We start from the raw sequence: 17,039 nt of genomic DNA on the forward strand, positions 1-17,039 counted from the left end.
CCCTCCAAAATATGTGGGTCACCATTTATTAACTATTGTAAGCAGTGATATAATCTTGATATAAAAGAATCCAAGGATTTTATATTTTATTAATCGCCAGGTGGTTTTATTTGTCTCTGTTCACAGTTAACTGCCTTATACTTTTGATGTCAATACATACTGGAAGCCATTTGTGTCAAGTGGTTAAATTAACTGCCTTGAAACCAATTAAACAAAGGATTGAAACATGCAAAATGGAAAAGGCAGGCAATCACCCTGACGCAATGGCTGACCTAGCGTTATTTACTTTTGTCATTCAAACTGTGAAGCCAGGAGAAAGCCAGGGTCAAACTGTAGCTGAAAAACCCTCTGTGACTCCTCTTCAAATATTACATATGTCCTCTTCCTTAGTTGTTGTTGTCCTCCTCCTCCTGTTTTTAAATGATTAAACAAATTCATGACTGAATATGCCCATCAACAACTTTCAGTCATGGCAGCTAAATGTAGGTATCCCTGAGTATCAGATGCTAACTGAGGTCAGAGCTTGTTCTGTCTTCTTGCTCTGAGACATCTGGCAGATGCCGCTGGATACAGAATGCTGGACAAAATAAGAACATAACCTAAGAACATAAGAAAAGTCTGCTGGATCAGTCCAAAATCCTACCTAGTCCAGTGTTCTGTTCTCACAGCAGCCAACCAGAGGCCTATGGGAAGTTGAGCCCTTGGTGTGATTCAGCAGGGCAGTTCTTACATTCATAAAGAAACATAAAAGAGCAGTATGCAGACACGATATTTTTTTTGATGGCTGATATTCCACTTAATTATCATTTCAGGTTATTGGAGAGGAACTACCAGCATGCCCTGGCCATCTTGTTTGCCATTAATGACATCAATCAAAACCCACAGCTCTTACCCAATATAACCCTAGGCTACAACATTTACGAAAACTGTTTCAGCTTCAGAATAGTCTATGAAGCCACAATAGACCTGCTCACTTCCAGGCACTGGATGGTCCCTAACTTCCATTGTCAAAGGCAAGAAAAACTCCTGGCTGTTATTCAAGGAGGGGACTTTGAAACCTTTTTTCAGATGGCAACCATGTTAGACATTTACAAGGTCCCTCAGGTAAGGGCAGCAGTGGAGACCATTACAAGCGTATCTCAGATCAAACTCTTAACTAGGGCAGGCCTAATGCATTTTGCTACTTCAGTGCTGGTGATGGGACAAGGTCCTCCCCTGCATCTAAGAGCAGCAGGCTAGATTAGGGAGTCAGGCAGGCCAGATGGCATACACAGATCTTTCCTCCAACACCTCACAGCTGCTCTCCCTGCCCTTCAGTCAGCATGTGCTGCCTGAGGTGGGGCTGGCCCTGTTGTTGACTGCTGTAACTGCAGTCTTGTCAGAAAGAAATGTGAAAACAGCAGGATCATGGAGCACTCTGAAGAGAATGGAAAATCTTCTCCTCTGTTTGGGAGTTTTCTGTTGATGTCTGCCTCAAGACAGCTGTGGTAAAAACCTGCTCTGAACGTGAACTCATGCTGCTTGTCTTTAGTGGCTTTTTGCACCAGTAGCAAGATGGCAGTCTGTTAAAGGAAACTTCAAAATGTAACCAGAGAGACTTTTTGCTGCCCTCTCTACTCTAAGGCCCAATATGAGACAATTGGAAAGTTTGGGGGATATTGGGGTGGAGGTTTCAAAAAAGAAATATCTCTCAGGAAGATAGACTGACCTCCATCTTTGTTCAGTTGCTGGCAAACATGTATGTATGTATGTACATTTATGTTGTTTCACATGGCTTTGTAGAATTTTAAGGCTGCAATCCTATAGCTATTTACTTGGGAGTCAGCCTAGATGAACTCAGTAGGAGATACCCAGCTTTCGGCAGTGGCCAGAAGTGTATTTGCACAACTCAGGCTTGTGCACCAAATGCATCTATACCTAGAGATGTCTGATCTGGCCACACACAGTCATGCATGCCTTAGTTACATCCCATTTGGACTATTGTAACGTGCTCCACGTGGAGCTGCCTTTAAAAATGGTTCAGAAACTTCAGCCGGTCGAGAGTGCTGCAGCCAGACTGTTGACCAGAGCTGGTTACAGGTAGCACATGACTCCCTTGTTACAAGAGCTTCACTGGCTACCGACCTGTTTCCAGGCACAATTCAAAGTGCTGGTTGTGACCTATAAAGCCCTTCGTAGCTTGGGACTGGGATACCCAACTGACCACCTTCTCACGTTCAAGCTTGCCCAGGTTTTAAGATAATTAGGGATGGCCCTTCTCTCAGTGCTATCACTTTCAGAGGTGCACTTGGTGGGGGATTTATCATCGGGCTTTCTCGGAGGCTGCTCCCAGGCTGTGGAACTCCCTGGCAAGGGAAGCTAGGTTGGGTCCCTCTCTGCTGTCCTTCCACAGGTGGACAAAAGACAGTTTTATTCAAATAGTTCTTTGGTGTATGAGATGGTCTGTTGGGTTGGGTGTGCCTTTAATTCTTTTACTGTTGTGTTTTAACTGTGTTTTAATGTTTTTTGTTCTATGATTGTTTCCCTTAGGCTTTTATTTGAAATGCTGTCTTTTATTGTTGATAGCTGTCTTGAGTGCCATTTTTAATAGAAAGGCAGGATATAAAATAAAGGAATAAATAAATAGATGTGTCAGTTCCGTACTCAGTTCTTATTTTCTCATGGTTTTATTCTGCTATGTGTGATGCTTTAAAGTTTTTAGATTGTTTTTAAAATATGTACATTGTTTTAGAGAGCACATGACTCCCTATGGTCTAGATGGCCATAAGATTTTTCAGTTTCTGGGAACTGAGCTCGGAGCCAGGGCTCTGAGCTTGGTTGCCAGGGACCGCACTCCCCGCCCCATCCCCTGCTGCCTTGTGGTCAGCAGTGTGTTCTTCCGCATCTCCGTGCTCGTAACTGCAGTGTAGAGTGGGCGAAAAGGGGGTGGGAGGGGAGGAGACCGTAATGATGCATAGGAAGAATCGTGACGACATTGTAAGCATTGTTATGATGCTTCCTATGCACCATGTGGCCTCCCACACTCCTGCTCTGAGGTTCCCAGCCAGACAGCCAAAATTGGCTGTCTAGCCGCAAATGCAGGGCGGCTGGAGTGCAGAGGAGAAGATCCCCTCCGTGCCCCACCCACCCTGCATTGGACAGTCAGTCGCTTCTGAGTTCGGAGGCTGCCCACTATCCCAATAGGGTGGCACCCTTAAAGTTTTAATTATATATGACACATAATTTACCATATAATTCTCCTTGTTGACATATAATTCTGTATATTTCATCATACAGATGTTTATTTTGGAGGCTCTTCACTAAAAACATGAATTGGTTCTTTGTTTCCTTTGCTATTTATTGATTTTAGCATTTTAAGACAAATAATCCCCACAAAGAAGGTTGAACTATAACCAAACTAATATAAATACGTTCTAAAACAATATCGTAAAAAAAATTTATAATATAAAACATTTATGAAATGCCATAAACTTAAAAGTATCCCAATCCAGACTAGTAAAGATAACACAGAGAGCAATGATTTTGGATCAGTAAAAATGTTGAGGCCTATTACAGGGTTGCCATATCCCAGTTCCTCAAATCCAGTCAGCTTAATGTGCACATTATGCATGTTTGCTTATTATGCAAGATGTACTTTGATTTTGTCTGGCAAATATACTTTTTTCATTTTTAAGCATTTTTAAAAAATCTGTCAAAAGGTTGTGCAAGTTATTTTATTTATTATTATTATTATTATTTATTAAATTTATTGATCGCCCATCTGGCTGGTCACCCAGCCACTCTGGGTGATGTACAAAGTATATTATAAAACAATTTAAAACAATAAAATTCTACAGTAATTTTTTTTTCTAAAATACCCTAACCCACCCCAAACACCTGCCTGAACAACCACGTTTTTAATGCATGGCGGAAGCTCATTAAAGAGGGGGCATGGCGGAGTTCCCTTGGGAGGGAGTTCCACAGAGTGGGGGCCACCACAGAAAAGGCCCTCTCTTTCGTCCCCACCAGTCTAGCTGTCCTGGCTGATGGGACAGAGAAAAGGCCATCCGAGGCTGATCTTGTTAAGTGGCTTGTCTGGTGTTGCTGGAGGCGCTCCTTAAGATAGGCTGTTATCTTCATGAGCATTCATCTCTAAAACTCAATATATATTTTATTTATTGTGGAACTATGAACTAAAGAATGTATACTTTAAAACTGCAGTATAATTGTATGTTTTAACTTAATTTATAGCTAAGTTATACTCAGTTATTTTCTGCTCTTACAACGTAATCCTGCACATGTTTACTAGGAACTTAAAACCTATTCAATGGGACAAGTGGGCATAGGCTTGATGCCCAGTTACTTGGGGGCAAGCCACACTGAACTCAGTGAGAGTTACTTCTGAGTGGTCATGTATAGAATTGTGCTGTGGAGCAAAAACTATTTTAAGCCAGCAACGTCTGAGTGTTATTTCTAACACGACACATTGATTCCTTTCGTTACTAGCTCACTTACAGCTTTGTCAATCATATTCTGAGTGATAAAACTCAGTTCCCCTCTTCCTACTGGATGAGCCCAAAAGAAACTCCACAATACATGGGGATAGTTAAGCTGCTCCTGCACTTCAGATGGACGTGGGTTGGTCTCATTGCTCCGAAAAATGATGGCGGAGATCAGTTTGTGAGAACCATGGAGACAATGGTCTTTGGGAATGGTATCTGTGTGGCCTTCACACAAGGGATTCCATTAGTGTTTTTGGACAACTACTACACTTTATCTCAAAAATTATTCTATTTCACTGTACCCCTTACACAGAGGACAGCTAATGTGCTTGTTTATTATGGGGATTCTGACTCTATGCTTCTGTTGCCAATTATACTGTTCAAAATTGAAGAAGAAAATGATGCCCCTCCAGGGAAAGTTTGGATCTCCACAGCTTTGTGGGGCTTCACCTTAAGTACGTCTTTTGGATACAGGGATATCAAGTTCTTCCATGGTGCATTGGCCTTCATTATCCAAACAAGGAAGATGTCAAAATTCGAGGACCTTTTCTTGATTCAAGATGAACATCCCCTTGAATACGTTTGGTCAGAAGCATTTGACTGCTATGATTCCAACTATAGATTGTCAAGGAAGACCTGGAAAAGATGCATAGAGAAGGGAACACTGGAGGACCTTCCCCCAGGTTGGGTGGAGAAAGGGATATCTGCTGAGAGCTACAGTGTTTACAACTTGGTCTTTGTTGTGGCCCATGCCTTCCATGCCATTATCACATCCTTATCTGCTAGCTGCATGGTGACTGGAGAAGTAGATAGATGGAAGCTTCTGAACATTGTACAACCATGGCAGGTAAGAGAGAGATCTATTGAAATTACAACTGAAATGAGCAGTACATGTTGTTGTTTCTCTTGTTATTTTCATTTCAGGCACCATTTTAGGCTCTCATGTGGACAAGGCTTGGCCAAGAGTCCAAGGAATATAGTACTGAGGACTAAGATGGTATAAGTGCTTCAGCTATGTTTGGAATGGATCCATAAACCCACCTTAACTGCACAAAACTCTTAAGTTTTATATATTTTAAGCAAGGACTTGGACATCATGGCAGTTGTGACAAAAAGTTGCAAGAAAATTCTCAAGTAACAAGAATTGCAGTACCTGACTGAAAACAAAAGGCTCTTCACTAAAGAAGAGTGAAAGATGGCTCTTCACGGCCATCCAAACAGGCAAACTCAAAAAGAGAATACTTCTGGGGAATGAGTAGGGATGTACAAAAGTGACTTACCTTTCGCGGATTATGTTGATGGTGGGGGGGGAGGCGTTCCGTCCTTCCCCCCGGAATCCTGGACGGGGGAGAGGCGATCCGTTCCTCCCCCCCGGAATCCTCGACGGCCGGCTGTGCTCCGCGGCAGCTCCACAGAGCAGCCGGCCAGGCCCAGCCCAGCCCAGCGCCGTCCGCAGCCGGATTTCCGGCCACGGAGGGTTCTGGGGGGAAAAAAAAACACGTATGCAAATGGCGGCGGCTACGTCCACCGCCATTTGCGTTCCTTATTTTTGGCCGTCTGAATCTACGTAAATATTTAGACTAAATATTTAAAATAATAAAAATATTTATGACAGCGAAAATAAAGGGGAATGCAAATAGCGTAGCGGGAGCTATTTGCATCCCTTTTTGATTCACCGTTTTAGCCTACGTAAATATTTTACGGCCAAAAATAAGGAACGCAAGTGGCCACGGCCAGAGCTGCCACCATTTGCGTACGCGGTTGTTTGTTTGTTTTTAAACCCACCCAGCCATGATAGGCTACGTAAATCTTTACGTAGCCTATCACGTCTTTTTTTTTTTTTTAACAAGACTGGAAATGGCGGCGGCAGCCGGTCGGAAGACCAGCCGCCACAGCCGCCACCGCCGCTGCTGCCACCCGGAAGATCCGTCCCAGGTAAGTGTCGTCCCGGGGGGGATCTGTGGGGGGGTGGGGGGGCAGGCCATTCACTGTGCACTGTGCCAGGTGCACTGGCATTCTGCCTCACCGAGATCCGAGGCGGAATTCTCTGACATCCCTAGGAATGAGCACTCCCTGCCAATGGAGCAGTTTCTCAACTCAGCAAACAAATCAGTTTCTCTTTCTTACACCTCATGGATGTTTCCTTCTAATTGGGGGCAGGGGGGAATTACTTCAGAATTAATTCTTTGCAAGTCTGATCAATTTTAAATCTTATCTGCTTTGAGGCCTTTTACATAGATGCAGCTTCATTGGCATGCCGAGAGCTGCCAGAGCATCCTTTCTTCTTCTTCTTTTAAATATCTGTCTATCTATCTATCTATCTATCTATCTATCTATCTATCTATCTATCATCTATCATCTATTTTGAGGGTGCAACTGGCCAGATAGTTATAAGATTGTTGTTGTTGTTGTTGCTGTTGTTCAGTTGTTCAGTTGTGTCCGACTCTTTGTGACCCCATGGACCACAGCATGCCAGGCCTTCCTGTCCTCCGCTCTCTCCCGGAGCGTGCTCATGTTCATATTCATTGCATCGGTGATGCTATCTAGCCATCTCATCCTCTGCCATCCCCTTCTCCTTTTGCCTTTTGCCTTCAATCTTTCCCAGCATCAGGGTCTTTTCCAGGGAGTTTTCTCTTCACATTAGGTGGCCAAAATATTTGAGCTTCAGCTTCAGTATCTGTCCTTCCAATGAGCAGTCAGGGTTGATTTCCTTTAGGACTGACTGACTGCACCTCCTTGCAGTCCAGGGGACTTGTAAGAGTCTTCTCCAGCACCACAGTTCGAAGGCATCAATTTTTCAGCGCTCAGCCTTCCTTATAGTCCAGCTCTCACAGCCATACGTTGCTACTGGGAAAACCATAGCTTTGATTATATGAATCTTTGTCGGCAAGGTGATGTCTCTGCTTCTTACTATGCTGCCTAGGTTTGCCATAGCTTTCCTCCCAAGGAGCAAGCGTCTTTTAATTTCATGGCTATAGTCACCGTCTGCGGTAGGGATGGACGAAAGGGACTTACCTTGTCCCGCAGCTTGCTTCACGGTGGGGGGGAGGCGCTTCGCTTCTCCCCCCGAAGTTCAGGCGAGGGGGGGGAGGCGCCCCGCCTTGCCCGGCTGAAATTCAGGCTGGGGGGGAGGCGCCCCATCCCTCGCCGGCGAAATTCAGGCCGGGTAGGAGCGCCCTGTCTACCCGGCCGCGAAAAAAAAAAGTAAAACACACACACACCCCCGTGATAGGCTACGTAATGATTTACGTAGCCTATCATGGCTAGATTTCCAAACTCAGCCGCGATAGACTACGTAAATCGTCACGTAGCCTATCACTGGTGACTTGGGGGGGGGAAAGCGCGTACGCAAATGGCGGCTCCCATGGGGACCGCCATTTGCGTTCCTTATTTTGGCACGTCTAGTCTACGTAAAGATTTACGTTGACTACAGCGAAAATAAGGGCAACGCAAATAGACGTGCCAAAATAAGGAACGCGCTTTTTTTTTTCTTTTCCAAAGTCACCCGTGATAGGCTACATGACGATTTACGTAGTCTATCACGGCTGACTTTGGAAATCTAGCCGTTATAAGCTACGTAAATCATTACGTAGCCTATCACGGGTGTGTGTGGTTTTTTTTTACTTTACTTCTTTTTTTTTTTTGCAATGGCGGTGGCGGCAGCCGGTCGGGAGACCAGCCACCGCCCCCGCCGAACCACCGCCGAACCGCCTCCGGGACCCACCGCCGAGAGGGACATTCGCCGAAGGTAAGTCCCATCCCGGAGGGGGTGGGGGGCCAGCGGAGAATTTCCCCAACACTTTCGGGGGGCCGAATGCGTCGGCACTCGGCCTCCCGAAGTCTGCGGTGATCTTGGAGCACAAGAAAATAAAATCTGTCATTGCTTCCATTTCTTCCCCTTCTATATGCCAGGAAGTGATGGGGCCAGATGCCATGATCCTAGTTTTTTTAATGTTGAATTTCAAACCAGCTTTTGCACTCTCCACTTTCACCGTCAACAAGAGGCTCTTTAGATCCTCTTCGCTTTCTGCTATTAGGGTGGTATCGTCTGCGTATCTGAGGTTGTTGATAATTCTCCCGGCAATCTTAATTCCGACCTGTGATTCCTCCAACCTGGCGTTTCTCATGATGTACTCTGCATATAAGTTAAATAAGCAGGGCGACAATATGCAGCCTTGTCGTACTCCTTTCCCAATTTTGAACCAGTCGGTTGTTCCATGTCCGGTTCTTACTGTTGCTTCTTGACCCTCGTACAGGTTTCTCAGGAGACAGGTCAGGTGGTCTGGTACTCCCATCTCTTTCAGAATTTGCCACAGTTTGTTGTGATCCACACAATCAAAGGCTTTAGCGTAGTCAATGAAGCAGAAATAGACATTTTTTATTTTTTATTTTTACTTTTAAAATATATTATTTTATTTATTCCCAGAAAAATAGTGCTTATGCCCAAACAAATATATTTGGCATCAGGGCAGCAGAAGCAAACTCCGTTTTATTCCTCTCATCCATGACGATTCTATGATTTAAGTGAATTTAAAATGCACAACTGCTAATGCTTAGAGTATTTTTTAAGCAGGTTTTTTTTTTCTTTTACTTTTTGCTCTAACATATCTGAATGTAGAAGCAGTTGTAAACCGTGGAATGGCAGGGGAAGAGAGAAAGAGGGTGCCATCTCATGAGGCTTTTATTGTTCACTCGTGGTGGGTCACTCACGGAAGTTTGCAGGTCCTTTTCACGACATTGTCATCCTCCAGTTCCTCTCCTGAGGTTTTTTAGGTTTATCCCACAATGATTTAATTCACCGATAATGTAGTAATAAATTATACTGCCATTGAAGAGGATGTGTAATTCCAGGAGCCAGTGATATCACCATAATGTCATAGTACCATCTAGTGGCTGTATAAATGGAACAAAGGGAACTTCTGCACAAGGGAAACTGCCCAAAAAAAACATAAGGGGGAGGCTGATCGCGATGCTGGAAAGACTCCGGAAGAAGAAAGCCCAGTAGTAGTGCAGGGTTTCTGCCGTGTGTGATGACACCTAGAGATAGAAATGTTAAGAGTGTTCTTTATAATTGAAGTAATATACATGGCTGTCTGAGGGGAGGCCCCTGTAAGACTATTAAATCGAGAGTGTAAAATTACCTACCTGTGCCACTGACTACATTCTCAAGCCAAGCTTTCTTAAAGGCACTATACCCGTGGCTGCCAGAATCAGGAAGGATGCAGGGCCTACTCTATAGCTAAGCACTCTACTGTATGTTCCTAATGCCTATTCAGGCATGGGAGTGGTAGATGCCTAAAGCAGTAATTCCAAGATGGTGTTTCAGGGCACTAGTGTGGCATAAAATGACTTGTTAGCATGTCATCATGAGAATTAAATAATGAAAGATTTTTGAGAGCTAACTCAAACTACCCACCCACAGAGGTGCTTCCTTGCTGTCTCTCTGCATGTTCCACTGTTCTGCCTTTTCATTTTGCTAATCAGTCTCCACTGGGGGTTGGTCATTCCACTGCATCTCCCCATTTGGTGTGATTCCTTGGTGCATTCAATCACTCATGCTAATTCAGCAGAATTATCCAGTAGTGCAGTTAGATTATTTTTGACTCTGCACTGAATGGTCCTAAGGTGTGTGAGTGTGTGGGGCAGGGGCGGGGGGGGGGGCATATGAATTACTTCACTTATTTCAAAATGTGGTAAGCCAGCCCTGCTATGTTTGGAAAGGCAGAAGCGACATACCTAATTAATTTACCCATTTTGCAAATGTTGGCATTTTATCCCTCTTTTTAGCTTCACCCTTTTCTGAGAAACATCCGCTTTAACAGTACTGCCATGGACGAGGTGTATTTTGACGAGAATGGGGAGTTGGCAGCTGACTATGATATTGTGAACTTGGTCATATTTCCTAACAACTCCGCTGTAAGAGTGAAAGTTGGGAAGCTAGCTTCCTCCGGTCTAGAGATGACCATTCATGAGGAGGCCATCGTGTGGCCCAACTGGTTTAACCAGGTGGGAAACGTATTCATATTTTACAAACTGGTGAAATGTAGTAGCTAAGAATATGAGTTATGATTCTGGAAATCTCCAGTTCAAACCAGTGAATTCATCAGGTGTCCTTTGTCAAACCACTGTCTTTTTTATATCATGACATTTATTTTATTTCAAAACAAGGTCAACCATTGTCTTTTAGCCTCAGCCCCTCATTTGTTGGCTTTTTCTCTGTCCCTGAGATTGCCATTCAAAGCTCCCCCACTTATGGAATAACTTCCCCAAAGAAAACCACCAGGCACTTAATTTGTTATCTTGTTGGCGCCAGGCAAAGATCTTTTTATTCTTTCAGGTCTTTTAATCATTTCTGCTGCTATGCTGTGTTGTTCAGTAATTTTATCTGTAATATTTTTGTAGTGTTTGTGGTGCCTGTTTTTTTTGCGTCTGCTGCTTCTGATTGATTGCTGCTTTCAACTGTTCATTCTACTCTGCTGCTTCTGTTTTTATTTGAATTTAGGATTTTATTTGTGTTTTTATTGTAACCCTGACTGCTATTGGCTGTCAGACGACTAAAACATTTAGAAAGAAAAATACATCAATAAAGTTGTAATATGGGGATAATAACAGTGTGTTATTTAAGTTACTACTGAGATAATATATAAAAAGTATTTTGTGACACCTTAAACACTAGCAGCATAAGCTTTCATGGACTAGAGTCCACTTCATCAGATGCACAGTTGCCATAATAAATGTGTTAGTCCTTAAGGTGCTACAGACTAGATGTTTTTGCCGCAGCAGACCAGCATGGCTACTCCTTTGGAAGAAGTGTTTTGAACTTCCTGGAGAGGGTCCAGAGGAGGGCAACGAAGATGATCAGGGGACTGGAAACAAAGACCCAAGAAGAGAGACTGAAAGAACTGGGCATCTTTAGCTTTGAGAAGAGAAGACTGAGGGGAGATATGATAGTGCTCTTCAAGTCCTTGAAAGGTTGTCACAGAGAGGAGGGCCAGGATTTCTTCTCAATCATCCCAGAGTGCAGGACATGGAATAATGGGCTCAAGTGACAGGAAGCCAGATTCTGGCTGAACTTCAGGAGAAACATCCTGACTGTTAGAGCAATACGACAATGGAACCAATGACCTAGGGAGATAGTGGGCTCTCCCACACTGGAGGCATTCAGGATGAGGCTGACTTGGATTCCTGCATTGAGCAGGGGTTTGGACTCGGTGGTCTTGTAGGCCCCTTCCAACCCTGCTATTCTATGATTCTATGAACACAATATAAAAGGAGAGTGGGCTAGAGGGAGATAGAGGGAGAAATGTCAGTTGTTGTGCAAGCCATAGAAGCCATCAGCACAAAATGATGTAGTAGCTTCATAGTCTGTTTGTACAAAGCACAAACTCCTCAAACAATATTGGTTTTCTTGATGCCCTTTAGACAAGACCCCGCTCTGTCTGTACTGAGAGCTGCCAACCTGGCTACAGCAAGGTGGTTCCAGAAGGCCAGCCAATTTGCTGCTATGGTTGTGACCCATGCATGGAAGGGACAATTTCCACCCATGCAGGTAGGTGGCTCTGGAGAAACAGCAGGCACTGGGGAATGAAGAGCAGGTTCACTGCAAATTTCATTATACTAGGTCTGAAAAAGATGTTTCGCACAAAGTATCATCATCTTTGCAAACTTCTGCTCCAGGATTTCACAATGAAGATTTTTCACAACCTCTTTAAAATCTAATAATCAACCAGCCAGAGCCAGGTGCAAAATGCATACATTTAAAATGACATAGGGTGCCTTTAAGCACATTCCGAGCTTCAGAATTTGTTTTCATAACTGAACTGAGGTCACAGACCTTTCACGTAAAAGCATATTCCTGGGCTAGTTACCTCTAGGGATGTCGGAGAATTTCTCCACGAATCTCCGGGAGGCCGAATACCAACACATTTGGCCCCCCGAAATTGGTGGGGAAATTCTCCGACACCCCCCCGCCCCTCCCCCGGGATGGGACTTACCTCGTGCGAATGTCGCTCGCGGTGGTGGGTCCTGGCGGCAGTTTGGCGTGGCGGCGGCAGCAGCAGCTGGTCTTCTGACTGGCTGCCGCCGCCACCATTTCCAAGTAAAGTAAAAAAAAAACAAAAAAACGTGATAGGCTACGTAAAGATTTACGTAGCCTATCACGGCTAGATTTTCAAAGTCAGCCGTGATAGGCTACGTAAATCTTTACGTAGCCTATCATGGCTGACTTTGGAGGGGGGAAGCGCGTATGCAAATGGCGGCGCCCATGGGCGCCGCCATTTGCGTTCCTTATTTAGGCACGGGTAGTCTACATAAAGATTTACGTAGACTATGGCGAAAATAAGGGCAACGCAAATAGCTTTAGAGCTTTTTGTCTTCCACAAAAGACAAAGCACAAGACACTAAAGCACAGGACAGGATTGGGTCTTCAGGATCATTTGCTGAAGAATTCATTCCTTAATGTCCCAGATTGTTTCATCTTTGATTTAGGTGGGGCTGCAGTTGCACCATCTATCTTAGCCTTTTCTGGCTCGACAGTAATCCATTGTCTGCTGAGTAACTATTGCCTGAGCACTGTGTTCTGGTTCCCTAGACCTGCCTGGCTATGGTAGCCTGCTACCATTCTAGGTTCACTGAAGATACTGCTTAGGAACTGCAGTAAAGGGCAGAATACTGAGCAAAATAAAAGAAGGAAAAAGAGAGAGAGAAACAAACAAAGAAAGAGAAACAAATACAACATATTGGTAGTTACTTTATTAATAATAAGGGAGGGCGTAGTCTGAGCCACTGAAATCATTGTTTCTTTCAGATGCAGATCATTGCCATGAGTGTCCTGAAGATCAATACCCAAACAATGACAGAGATCAATGTATCCCCAAGATTATAGTCTTCCTGTCTTATGGAGAACCTCTGGGGATTACCTTGGTTTTCTTTGCTCTTGTCCTGTGCCTAAGCACAACTTTTGTTTTAGGAACATTCATTAAATACCAAGACACTCCGCTCATCAAAGCCAACAACCGTAACCTCACCTACATGCTCCTTGTCTCCCTCCTGCTTTCCTTTTTCTCCTCCTTCCTATTCATTGGCCAGCCTCAGAAGGTGACCTGCCTTCTCCGCCAAACTGCCTTCAGCATCATCTTCTCAGTCGCCATCTCTTCTGTGCTGGCAAAAACGACCACTGTGGTGCTGGCATTCATGGCTACAAAGCCAGGCAACAACATCACGAAATGGGTGGGGAAGAGTGTGGCAAACACCATCGTCCTTTTCAGTTCTATTATTCAATTAGGCATCTGCAGTGTCTGGATCGGAATCTCTCCCCCCTTCCCAGAATTTGACATGGATTCCCAGATTGGACAGTTCATACTGCAATGCAATGAAGGGTCTGTCACCATGTTTTACTGTGCCCTAGGATATATGGGTTTTCTGGCTGCCATTTCTTTTACGGTGGCTTTCCTAGCCAGGAAGCTGCCCGGGGCATTCAATGAAGCCAAGCTGATCACCTTCAGCATGCTGGTGTTTTGCAGTGTTTGGATGTCTTTCGTGCCAACCTACCTGAGCACCAAAGGGAAATACATGGTAGCTGTGCAGATCTTCTCTATCTTGGCTTCCAGTGCTGGGTTACTTGGTTGTATCTTCCTTCCCAAATGCTACATAATTGTACTGAAGCCGCATTTGAATACAAAGGAGCACCTAATGATGAAAAGGAAAAAAATAACTGGTCCCTAATATAGTCTTTTATATTGTGCTATTCTCTGCAAAATATACCTGTAATACCAACATGATGGTCATGGGCATGTTTTGGGATCTTTCTGACCATGATCCCTCTCTGAGCCTTTGGACACCACAAAGAAAGCCTGTTAGATATTCTGAACGTATGTCAGTAAAACAATCAGGAACAATATAATTACAATTCTCTTTTTAATGTAATTTATGTATCACTGTTAGTGATGCAACACATCAATCTGACTGACAATTTAATGGCAACATCCTCAGATTAGGAACCTGTTTTTTGTTGCTTTATTACTCTGTAAAGTGTCATTTATAGAAGCTATTTAAATTCAATAACAAAATAAAATAAACACCTCCAGTTTAAGAGAAGGGTTGAGGCTTTTACAAATTCAGCTATGCTCTCCTAAATGAGGACATTGTACAAGAAAGGTCCTGCCTTAACTTTTTACAATGGGTGGGATCTGTTGTCATGCCTAGAGCGAGGGATGTCAGAGAATTCCGCCACGGATCTCGAGGAGGCCGAATGCCAGCGCATTCGGGCCCCCGAAATCGGTGGCGGAACAGCCTGCCACACACACCCCGCCACCCCCCCGGGATGAGACTTAACTGGAGCGGATCTTCCTGGCAGCGGCGGCTCCGGCGGCGGCTTCGGTGGTGGTGCGGCGGCAGCGGCTGTGGCAGCCAGTCTTCCGACTGGCTGCCACCGCCGCCATTTCCAGTTTTTTTTTAAAAAAAAGATGTGATAGGCTACATAAAGATTTACGTAGCCTATCACGGCTAGGTTTTAAAAAAAACCGTGATAGGCTACGTAAATCTTTACGTAGCCTATCACGTCTGACTTTTTTTTAAAAAAAAAAAACTGCGCATACGCAAATGGCGGCAGCCACGGTCGCCGCAATTTGCGTTCCTTATTTTGGCACGTCTTAGTCTACATAAACATTTACATAGACTAAGACGGCGAAAATAAGGGGAACACAAATAGCGTAGCGTCCACTACGCTCTTCAGCAAAGGAGATCGTTACCTTGTCGTGGTGCTGGAGCTTGAGCACCTCAATGACATCATGAGCTAAACCGTGAAGGGACACCCAAGACGGGAAGGTCATGGTGGAGAGGTCAGACTAAATACGATCCCTGGGGAAGGAAACGGCAACCCACCCCAGTATTCTTGCCATGAAAACTAAATGGATCAGTACAACCAGAGATATGTCTGTATACCATCGGAAGATGGGACTCCCAGGTAGGGGTGGACGAAAGGCACTTACCTTTCGTCGAAGCTTGTTCGCGGTTGGGGGGAGGCACTTCGCGGCTCCCCCCGCAAAGTTCAGGCCGGGGGGGGAGGCTTCCCGCCTCGCCCGGCCGAAATTCAGGCCGGGGAGGAGGCTTCCCGCCTCGCCCGGCCGTGAACTCCATTGTTTTTTTTAAAAAAAAAAACAATGCCCCCATGATAGGCTACGTGACGATTAATGTAGCCTATCATGGCTAGATCTGCAAAGTCAGCCGTGATAGGCTACGTTAATCGTCACGTAGCCTATCACGGGTGACTTTAAAAAAAAAAAAAGTGCGTACGCTAATGGCGGCCCCCATAGGGAGCCGCCATTCGCGTTCCTTATTTAGTCGCTGTAGTCTACGTAAATCTTTACGTAGACTACAGCGACCAAATAAGGAACGGGAATGGCAGCTCCCTATGGGGGCCGCCATTACCCGAACGCGCTTTTTTTTTTTTTTTTTAAGGTCACCCGTGATAGGCTACGTGATGATTAATGTAGCCTATCACGGCTGACTTTGCAGATCTAGCCGTGATAGGCTACGTTAATCGTCACGTAGCCTATCACGGGGGCGTTTTTTTTTCTTTTATTGGAATGGCGGCGGCGGCAGCCGTCGAAAGACCGGCTGCCGCTCCCGCCCCGCTCGAACACCCGCCGAACCGCCGGCTGGACCCGCCGCCGGGAGGGACATTCGGCGAAGGTAAGTCCCGTCCCGGGGGGGGTGGGGGGGCGGAGGATTTCTCCCTGAAACTTGTTCAGGGGGCCGAACATGTTGGCGCTCGGCCCCCCGAAGTTTCAGGGAGAAATTCTCCGCCATCCCTACTCCCAGGTCGGAAGATGGTCAAAATGCTACTGGGGAGGAACAGAGGATAAGTTCAACTAGCCCCAGCTGTGATGATGCAGCTAGCTCAAAGCCAAAAGGACGGCTAGCAGCCGATGGTGCTGGTGGTGAACGACGAATCCGATGTTCTAAAGATCAACACACCATAGGAACTAGGGATGGACAAAAGGGACTTACCTTGTCCCGCAGCTTGCTTCACGGTGGGGGGGAGGCGCTTCAGTTCTCCTCCCGAAGTTCAGGCGAGGGGGGGAGGCGCCCCGCCTCGCCCGGCCGAAATTCAGGCCGGGGGGGAGGCGCCCCATCCCTCGCTGGTGAAATTCAGGCCGGGGAGGAGCGCCCTGTCTCCCCGGCCGCGAAAAAAAAGTACAATAAAAAACACACACACACACACCCGTGATAGGCTACGTGATGATTTATGTAGCCTATCACGGCTAGATTTCCAAAGTCAGCCGTGATAGGTTACGTAAATCGTCACATAGCCTATCACGGGTGACTTTGGGAGAAAAAAAAAGCGCGTACGCAAATGGCGGCACCCCATGGGCGCCCCCATTTGCATTCCTTATTTGGACAGGGGTAGTCTATGTAAAGATTTATGTAGACTACGGCGAAAATAAGGGCAACGCAAATAGCGTTCCCTTATTTTCGCCGTAGTCTACGTAAATCTTTACGTAGACTACCCCTGTCCAAATAAGGAACGCAAATGGCGGCGCCCATGGTGCGCCGCCA

General features: G+C 45.3%; 1 protein-coding gene across 5 annotated transcripts; it reads left to right on the forward strand.

The window, feature by feature from the left end:
• The first annotated feature begins 1,317 nt into the window (after nucleotides 1-1,317).
• LOC146355325 (vomeronasal type-2 receptor 26-like) lies at nucleotides 1,318-15,689 on the forward strand. 5 transcript variants are annotated; one of them, XM_084840869.1, is made up of 5 exons: nucleotides 1,318-1,487; nucleotides 4,956-5,328; nucleotides 10,269-10,487; nucleotides 11,904-12,030; nucleotides 13,288-15,689. In XM_084840869.1, the coding sequence occupies exons 1-5, from the start codon at nucleotides 1,408-1,410 to the stop codon at nucleotides 14,202-14,204; spliced, it is 1,716 nt and encodes a 571-aa protein (XP_084696995.1). In that variant the 5' UTR covers nucleotides 1,318-1,407; the 3' UTR covers nucleotides 14,205-15,689. The 5 variants fall into 5 exon arrangements, with proteins under 5 accessions (XP_084696995.1, XP_084696996.1, XP_084696993.1 ...); XM_084840870.1 differs by having other exon boundaries at nucleotides 1,361-1,738; XM_084840867.1 differs by having other exon boundaries at nucleotides 1,399-1,738; nucleotides 4,486-5,328.
• The last annotated feature ends 1,350 nt before the right edge of the window (nucleotides 15,690-17,039 follow it).

Source organism: Heloderma suspectum, chromosome 2 (assembly GCF_057233095.1).
Source record: "Heloderma suspectum isolate Gila_16-S chromosome 2, 16-S_ref, whole genome shotgun sequence".
Taxonomy (NCBI): domain Eukaryota; kingdom Metazoa; phylum Chordata; class Lepidosauria; order Squamata; family Helodermatidae; genus Heloderma; species Heloderma suspectum.

Coding starts and splice junctions, on each gene's coding strand:
- LOC146355325 (XM_084840867.1), top strand. CDS start 4,549: ATGAGCCCAAAAGAAACTCCACAATACATGGGGATAGTTAAGCTGCTC. Junction 10,488..11,903: donor GGCCCAACTGGTTTAACCAG/GTGGGAAACGTA, acceptor GATGCCCTTTAG/ACAAGACCCCGCTCTGTCTG. Junction 12,031..13,287: donor GACAATTTCCACCCATGCAG/GTAGGTGGCTCT, acceptor TGTTTCTTTCAG/ATGCAGATCATTGCCATGAG.